The sequence below is a fragment of the Pyrgilauda ruficollis genome, unplaced genomic scaffold (genome assembly GCF_017590135.1).
Source record: "Pyrgilauda ruficollis isolate IOZ18807 unplaced genomic scaffold, ASM1759013v1 scaffold200, whole genome shotgun sequence".
Taxonomy (NCBI): domain Eukaryota; kingdom Metazoa; phylum Chordata; class Aves; order Passeriformes; family Passeridae; genus Pyrgilauda; species Pyrgilauda ruficollis.
In genome coordinates, this window is record NW_024519208.1 from 493,153 (window position 1) to 502,115 (window position 8,963).

The 8,963-nt window shown below is 62.8% G+C and overlaps 1 protein-coding gene across 1 annotated transcript; it reads left to right on the forward strand.

The window, feature by feature from the left end:
- Window positions 1–1,637: 1,637 nt before the first annotated feature.
- On the forward strand, window positions 1,638–8,491 carry ABHD17A (abhydrolase domain containing 17A, depalmitoylase). Its single transcript, XM_041467147.1, has 5 exons — window positions 1,638–1,723; window positions 3,421–3,919; window positions 5,522–5,716; window positions 6,531–6,710; window positions 7,551–8,491. The coding sequence occupies exons 2-5, from the start codon at window positions 3,615–3,617 to the stop codon at window positions 7,774–7,776; spliced, it is 906 nt and encodes a 301-aa protein (XP_041323081.1). The 5' UTR covers window positions 1,638–1,723; window positions 3,421–3,614; the 3' UTR covers window positions 7,777–8,491.
- Window positions 8,492–8,963: the final 472 nt, after the last annotated feature.

Here is an 8,963-nt window from a genome sequence, read left to right on the forward strand (position 1 = left end):
CAAACCTAAGGGGGTTCAACAAGGGCAGGTGTAGGATCCTGCACCCGGGGAGGAACAACCCAGCACGGGCTGGGGGTGACCCCGCTGGAGAGCAGCTCTGCAGAGAAGCACCTGGGGGTCCTGGTGGATGACAAACCGTCCCTGAGCCAGCAGAGTGTCCTGGGGCCAGGGGGACCCTGGGGGGCATCAGAGGAATGTGGCCAGCAGGGCAGGGAGGGATCCTGCCCCTCTACTTGGGGGGGCATGTCTGGGCTGCTGTGTCCAGGTCTGGGACAAGAAGGACAAGGAGCTACTGGGGAGAGTCCAGTGGAGGCCCCAGAGATGATTTGGGGTCTGGAGCGTCTCTCTGATGAGGAGAGACCATGGGAGCTGGGCTTGGTTAATCCAGGGAAGACTTGAGAGTGTTGCATGTTTGGTTTTTCTTTTAAAAGACTATAAAATGAGACAGTTTAAAGTCATAAAAACTCAGAAGTTACATTCGAGAGTACAACGATATGGAGAACAGCCAGGTTTCCATCGATACAAACCAAACCCAGCTCCAGAGCCGTGACAAATGCCCGTTCATTGAGTCCAGCTGACTTTGGGTGTCGCAGTGCTCAGGCAGAGCACCCAAGTGCCCGTTGAACTCCTCCACTCGCTGCTCGCGGGTTTTCCAAGCTGTCTTCAGGATCCGCTCCATTTGCTGCTTCTCCTGCATCTTCTCCAAGGCCACCTGCGCCGGGGTGTGATTGTCCAGCCCGCGCTTCTCCTGCTCCTGCTCCTTGCTGCCCGTGATCTGCTCCGGGCTCTGGGCTTTGTCTTTCTCCTTCTCCCGCTTGCCCCCAGGGCGCCCCCGCTGCCCTTCAGCCGCAGGGGACAGGGGACCGCGCTCCGTGATTTTCCTCAAACTTACAGATTTTTGTCAAATTTTATACAGTCCCAAACCCATCGGTTTAATGTTCATTGGTCCCTCGCCTCTGATGTTAATTAGGTGTTCACTCCTGATTTGCATTTCCTTGCCAGCCTTTTCCAGGTGTCTCCAGCCGTGCCAGGGGGCAGGTCTGGAGCAGAAGTTCGCTGATGTTTCGCCAATGGCCCTTGATGGCCTTTATCTCTCGTGTATCTCGTGCTGCTCTCGGCCTGCAGAGATACCGAACTCATCATTGTTCCTGGTGGAACAATGCTTTAGAAAGAAACTTCCGTTCCCTTCCCCCGGGGCAAATGAGAACAAACGTGGCTAAAGTTAAGAAATAAAAATTTTAAACTCGGCATATTTTCCAACAAGAGGCGATCTCACCAATCCACCTAAACATCTCCAACGTGAGTGCCAGACTCCTTCCAGTGGTGCAGTGGCCATAAACTGAACTAAACCACAATAAGTCCCACCTCAACGTGAGGAAGAGCTCATTTACACTGAGGGTGGCAGAGCACTGAGCAGCTGCCCAGGGAGGCGGTAAAGTCTCTCTCTCCGGAGACATTCCAAGCCCACCTGCTCCAGGTGACCAAGGTCGGGCTGGACGATCTCCAGGTCCCTTCCAACCCCATTTGGGATTTTGGGATCCAGGGACCGAGGAGAGGCCGCACCGCGTCCCCGCCATGAGGCGGCCGCGCTGTTCCCATGGCAACGGGCGCTGGACGATGGCGTCACTTCCGGCCGGGGCGGGGCCAGCGCCGCCCCCGCCTGGGAGGCCGCAACGGCCGCGGGGCCTCGGGCAGCGGCGAGCGGGGCCGGGAGGATGTGCAGGTACCGGGCGGGCACGGGCCCACGGGCCGGGGGCGGCCTGCAGGCAGCGGGGCGGGCACGGTGTGGTGGTGGGGGTCCCACAGCGCGGTCAGAGGGAGGAGAGGCCCCGGCACGCGGGGGAGGCCGCGCTGGTCCGTGGGGGGGGGACACAGTGGTCAGTGTGGGGGGGATATAGTGGTCAGTGTCGGTTTGGGAGGTGGGGTCAGTGAGGGTGTGGGACCCCCCCAGCGGGCAGTGGGAGGGGGGAGGCCGGGCAGGATGTGTGAGACCCCCCAGCAGGCGGGAGAGGCTCCCGGTGGGGGCAGGGGAGAGCCACGCGGGCCAGTGTGGGCTCATGGGCACCCCTCAGTAGTCGGGGGGCTCTCGGGGAGGTCAGTGCGGGGGTCGGGTCCAGGGGGGCTGTGGGGGACACGCACACAGTGATCGGGAGGGGTCCCACTGCTCAGTGTGTGTTTGGGGGGGGTCCCTCAGCGATCAGTCAGGGGATTGGGGCCCACAGCAGTCGGGGGGGCCCCACACGGGTCAGTGTGGGGAGGTCTCCATGCTTGGCTGCAAGGTGGGAGGGCCACAGTGGACAGCGAGGGGAAGAGCTCACTGCTCAGGGGTGGGGGTGGGTTGGGGTGAGGGGTCACTGCTGGGGGAGGCACTGGAGGGAAATGTGTGTGCGGGGTGGGGGTCCCGTGCTGCCAGGGGAGGGGGGAGCACCCACCAGTCAGTGGTGGGGGCCCCACAGAGGTCAGTACAGCAGGGATCCCCCTCGGTGGGTGGGGGGTCGGTGTGTGTGCGGTGGGTCGCGCCCCCACAGCAGGCGTGGGGCGAGGGCAGGGGCCGGGCAGGGCCGGCCACCCACGACGGGCTGTCCCCAGCTGGTGCCTGGCTTTGTCCCAGCGTGTGCAAGACACACGACACGAGTGTGGCTCGAGGTGTAAGTGGCCCGTAGTGCCACCTCCCCGTGTGGACCCCACGCGGGTGCGCGGCCCCCGGACGTCCCGTTCTGCCCCGGGAGTGCTGGTCCCGGCGGCACACGGGGTGCCAGCCCTGGGAGGGACACGGCTGCCACGTGCCGGGTGTCACACCGGCCCTGGCCCTGCTGTGGATGGTCACCGGCCCGAGGGGGCTCCCGTCGGGGCACGGGGCATCCCTTCGCTCCCAGTATTTTGGCATATTTCAGTGCCAAATCCCAGCTTCAGTGCCATATCCCTCTTCCACCCTTTCCTCCCCTTTCCCAGGCCTTCGGAAGCAGATGGAGCGAATTCCTCGGGGTGTGGGCTGGTTTGACATTCCTCAGCTCAAGCCTGTGCCCAAACTTGCAGAAAATAGTTGCCTTTTTTTTTTTTTCCTTCTTTTTTTTTTTCGCTTTCTCTCTTTCCTCTCCCCTTTCCCCTTTTTCCTCGGGAGCTCAGCACTCCCGAACGCCTGTGCCGGCACCTAGGTGGCCCCGGGGGAGCCGTGTCCTTTGTCCCATCAGCTTGTGGCTGCCGTGGGGGTGGCGTGTGTGGGATCTGCGCTTGTCCTCGCCCCCTCCGCGTGGGCTGCCCGCGGGGGCTGGCGAATGTGGCAGGAGCTTGGATGTCGGGGGGGCTGCGTGTGCTCGGAGGTGCTCGAGGGGGTGGGGGGGACACTGCGGGGAGCACGTTTGTGTTCAGACGTGGGTCACGGAGGGGACAGAGCCCTCAGAGCCCCCGCCCTGCCCGCAGGCCCCCGCAGCCGCCGGACGGACAGATGGACACGGCAGCCCCGCCGCACGCCCCGGCCCGCGCTGCACGGCCGGCGCCAGGCGTGCCCAGGGCCAGCTGAGGACGGGGCGTCTCCGGGCCCGGCGTCGTTGCCGGCCTCTGTCCGATTCGGATCCTCCCTCGCTCCGGGCGCGGCCGCCTCCCCTCCCGCCGTCATGAACGGGCTGTCGATCAGCCAACTCTGCTGCCTCTTCTGCTGCCCGCCCTGCCCCAGCCGCATCGCGGCCAAGCTGGCCTTCCTGCCCCCGGAGCCCACCTACGCCATGGTGCCCGAGCCTGAGCCCGTGGGCAGCACGGGCTCCCTGCGGGGCGCCGCGGGCCGCTGGAAGCTGCACTTGAAGGAGAGGGCGGATTTCCAGTACTCCCAGCGGGAGCTGGACAACATCGAGGTGTTCGTCACCAAGAGCAGCCGGGGCAACCGCGTCGGCTGCATGTACGTCCGCTGCGTGCCCGGCGCCAGGTGAGTCACCGCGGGTGTGCCAGCTGGGGCTCTGCTGGGCTGCCCCGGGGCCGCCCTGGGGGCTGCTGTCCCCTCTTGCCCCTCGGCTGAGCCTCGCTGGAGGAGCTGGCTCTGCCGCGGGGATTTGGAGGCGTCCGGTGGGACGGGCGAGCCGGGCTCCCAGGACCGGTCTGGCTTGTGGCTGCCCTGGGAGTGGGGTTAAAGCAGGAGAAGAGGCAAAGCCAGAGGCTGCGGGGCTGTGGGGATTCCCCAGGCTGTCTCACAGTGCCCGGGTGTCACAGCAGTGATGCAATGCTGTAGTTGTTTGCACAGAGCTTGGTGCTCAGGGGGCACTGGCGTGGCTGCACCACCTGCTTCTCCCCGTGCCCAGCCCTGTGGTGACCATGGGATGGGCAACTGCCTGTGCCAACAGGAGAGCCTGGCTTAGTCAAATTCACAGGGACATTTGATTCCTGTAGGAAATGAGTGACAAGAGTGAAAGCCAGGAGGGATTTGGTCACTCCTGTGGGTCTGTGGACTGACACCCTGGAGTGTCAGATGGAGAGCCCATCCTGCTGCCAGTGCCTGGGCAGGAGGGGACCTGGCAGCTCTTCCCTGAGCAGTGGCACAGTTTGGGGGTTCAGGTGCAGAGGGAGGCCAGGTCACCCCAGCTGACCCCTTTCCTGTGTCCTCCCAGGAACAACAGGTCCTCAAAGACCAGCATGCCAGGCTGCAGGGCTGGAGGGGAGAACCTGGGCTGGGGGGCCCATCCTGCTGCCAGTGCCTGGGCAGGAGGAGACAGGAGGGGACCTGGCAACTGCTCCCTGAGCAGTGGCACAGTTTGCAGGTTCAGGTGCAGAGGGAGGCCAGGTCACCCCAGCTGACCCCTTTCCTGTGTCCTCCCAGGAACAACAGGTCCTCAAAGACCAGCATGCCAGGCTGCAGGGCTGGAGGGGAGAACCTGGGCTGGGGGGAACCAGGCCTGCCAAACTGTGGGGTATCAGGTGATGCTGGCTGTCTGACCTCCCCCAGTCCATCCTGTCACTGACTTCCAGCTGGGGCTCCCTGGGCATCCAGGCCAGGATTGGAGGCTCAGCCTGGCCACAGACCCCTCAGACCAGCTGCAGGGGCTCAGCAGGGAGTAGGTCCTGCTCTCTCCCTCTGGCAGAAGGGAGCCAAGCTCTCATCAATCTGCTATTAGTGTTAATTTTTATGATTAACATTGTTTTTCCCCTTATGGTGGAAATTTCTTGTGCCTTGTCACTCCCACAATTCACTTCTCTCTCAGCATCTGGTGTCTTGCCAGGCTCAGGAGAGAAAAAACCCGCTGTCAGAATTCTTACTTGAAATCCCCATTGGGCAAACGGCCCCAAATCCTGAGCTTTTTACCAAAAATAGACTCAAAACCTTGAACAGAATCATCATCCTGCCTTCAAGCTGCCTGTTCCTGCTGGGATCGAGCCCCTGGCTCTGGCAGCAGAAGGGTCTGGGTGTCCCTGGGGGTGTCACAAGGACCTCCCTTGGTGGCTAGAGGGGTTTTGTTGCTGGCCTCGGGGGATTTCCGTGCTGGAGCTCCAGCACGGCAGCAGAGCCCAGGATTAACGTTCCGTGCCCGTGTCCCAGGTACACGGTGCTCTTCTCCCATGGCAACGCCGTGGACCTGGGGCAGATGAGCAGCTTCTACATCGGGCTGGGCACCCGCATCAACTGCAACATCTTCTCCTACGACTACTCTGGCTACGGCGTGAGCACGGGCAAGCCTTCGGAGCGCAACCTCTACTCCGACATCGACGCCGCATGGCAGGCGCTGCGCACACGGTGAGCAGGGCAGGGAGCACGGCCCTGCTGGCCTCAGGAAAACCCGGAGCTCCGGCAGGCTGGAAAACAGGAAATCTCCCAGAAGGGGAACCCTGGGCCGCTTGAGACAGGAAGGGGTGGTTGGAAAACTGTAGAAGGAGCAGCTGGGGGATCCAAGGGGCAGGGATGCTGCGGGGCACGACCTTGGCACAAGCTGTGCTTCCTGTCTCACTGTGCAAGGCTCAGCTCTGGTTCCCCTGCCAGGCTTGGGGTGCAGCCCCATGCCAGGCTCAGCTCTGGTTCCCCTGCCATGCTTGGGGTGCAGTCCTGTGCCAGGCTCAGTTCTGGTTCTCCTGCCATGCTTGGGGTGCAGTCCTGTGCCAGGCTCAGCTCTGGTTCCTGTGCTAGGCTCAGCTCTGGTTCTCCTGCCAGACTTGGGGTGCAGCCCTGTGCCAGGCTCAGCTCTGGTTCTCCTGCCAGGCTTGGGGTGCAGCCCTGTGCCAGGCCCTGCCTCTTTTTCCTCGGGTCTGGCTCACGGTGTGACCCAGAGCTGGGGCTGCCCCACATGGCTGCAGACGCTATAACCCTGACCTGGTGAGGGAAAGCCTTGGCATCCCCCAGAACTCAGCTGGCAGCTCAGCCCTGGCTGCTCCCTGGTCCTTCAGGAGCGCAGGGAGCTGCTCTGGGCCCAGCCATGAGGAGCTGGGGCAAGATCAGGTGGACAGACTCCAGACCCTGCCAGGAACCTTGTGGGTGCAGTGACCGGCACAGAGTAACCCTGAGCTGTATCTCCTGGTGATGTGCCTGGCCACTGAGCTGCCCTGTCCTGTGCCAGGTACGGGATCAGCCCGGAGAACATCATCCTGTATGGACAGAGCATTGGCACGGTGCCCACGGTTGACCTGGCCTCCCGCTACGAGTGCGCGGCCATCGTGCTGCACTCCCCGCTCACCTCCGGCATGCGCGTCGCCTTCCCCGACACCAAGAAGACCTATTGGTTCGATGCCTTCCCCAAGTGAGTGCCCAGGGCAGAGGGCTTGGGGGGTTTGGAGGGGCAGTGCCCAGAGCAGCTCTGGTCACAGCCAGGGGACATGTGGCACGTGGGACATTTTTTGTGATAGGTTTAAATATCCCCTTTGGCATCTTCTTGCCCTGTGTTTGGTTCCCTCTGGGAGTTGTAGCCCGCCCTGGGGTCGCCGTGCCCCCTCCTGAGGGCTGTGCCATGTGTGTACCCTATTCCCCTGTGGCATCACTTCCTGGCCACCTTGTCCCAGTGATTTTGGCCACCAGCTTTGGGACTGTGCTGCTGGCCCCTTGTCAGCTGTCACAAGCCCTGGGACTCCTCTGTCACCCAGGAGTAATTCCGTGGGGATTTTCCAGCTCTGCAAATGGCAGGAGGGGTGCTGAGAGGATGAGCTTTTCCTTTGCCTCTCCCTTGCAGCCAGGCCCGTGGGGCCCAGGGGACAGTCCTGAGCTGTAAGCTGTGGCTGGGAGCCACCAGCCCACGCTCTGCATCCTGATGGCCTCACGTGGCCTTTGGGACGGGCTGGGACTGGCCGTGCTTCCCTTCCTCAGAGCCCAGCAGGGAAGGGCTGTCCTGCAGCAGTTCTCACCAGCCCTGCTGAGGTCCCACGGGGATGTTGTCACTGCTGTCTGCTCCTTGTCTGTCACACTGGGGCAGATCTTTTCCTTGGCAGAAGCTCTGTGTCCCTCCCTGTCCCTGTGCTCTGCCATGATCAAAGAGCATTTCCTGGTCCCTGTCCCAGGGGATATTTTGGGGGCAGGAGGAGTGGAAATGTCTCATTCCCTGTGCTTACCCCCTCTCTCCTCTCTTCCCCACCCACCCTTTTGGCAGCATCGAGAAGATCTCCAAAATCACCTCTCCTGTCCTCATCATCCACGGTACGGAGGACGAAGTCATCGACTTCTCCCACGGCCTGGCGCTCTTTGAGCGCTGCCCCAAGGCCGTGGAGCCGCTGTGGGTGGACGGGGCCGGGCACAATGACATTGAACTCTACAGCCAGTACCTCGAGCGCCTTCGGAAATTCATCTCCCAGGAGCTGGCCAGCCAACGCAACTAGCCAGGGGACAGGCAGGGGGGTTCTGCTTGTTTCTCCAGTTCTCCCAGTAGCTCTCCCTGGTCCCTGCTGCTGGAGCTGTAGCGAGTTTGCTCAGCTCGGCTCCAGGCTCAGGAGAGGGCGGGATGCCCTGGAATGGACAGTGTTTGCTCTCGGACATGAGCACAGCTCTCCTCCCTGCTGGTGCCAGCCCTGGCGCTGCTGGCACCACCGGCCTGGCTGGCCAGAGACGGCAGCTCCCTCCTTGCCCCTTCCCAGAGACATGAGCCCACCCTCCGATGGTGGATCCTTGGCTTCAGACATGTCCTCGTCTCCTCTCCCAAACCGGCAAAGTCCCGAGCCCCTCCCGGCCGCTCTGCTGCTCTGACCATAGCAATAAGGCGAGTTGGAGAGGGGCTGGGGCCCCGGCCCCTCCCGGTGTCCCTGTGGGTGGGACACAGGAGGTGGCAGTTCCTGCTCTCCACGGAGCTTTCCCGGGGCCAGCGCTGGTGGTGCCCGGTGTTCACCCCGCGGCTGGGGCAGAGCCGTGTCCCCACGGGGACTATGGGGATGCATGGAGGAGGTGCCCCCTGCCCCACACCTCCTCCAGTCTGGCGCTGCTCAGCCTTCCCAGAGCACTCCTGGTGCTCAGGTCACCCCTGGAAAACCTCCGGACCACTCGCCCGGGGAGTGGGGCGAGGGAAGCAGGCAGCAAATAAAGAGCAGAGGTTTAACGTTTCACCTGTGTGTGCCCTTTCCCTGGCTACCCCTGGGGGCTCCTGACCCAGCCCCAGCATGTCTGGCCCCTTCACCCTTCCCCCTGTTCAGCACCTTCCCTAGATTGCCCTTGGCCAGATCCCCAGTGCTTGTCACCCTCCCCCAAGGTGTCAGTGGGAGCAGGGAAGATGTCCTCAGCCCCTGGGACCAGGCTGCAAAGGTCTGTGTGTCCAGTGGGACTTGGGGACAACAGGAACCCATTCCCCTGTCCCGTGTCACTAGGGGGTCCGTGGGATCATGGGTGCAGAGGTGGAGGATGGCCTCAGCCTTCCAGGAGCTGTAGGGGGCTGGGTGTGCCACAGGAAGGGGGACACCCCCATGGCCTGCTCTGTACCAGGCCAGCACAGTGAGGGACACAGGCTGGTTCTGGGGTCCCTGCGATGGTCCTGGGGAGAGCAAACTTCATTTTTGACCTGCTCCATGCCCAGTTCTGA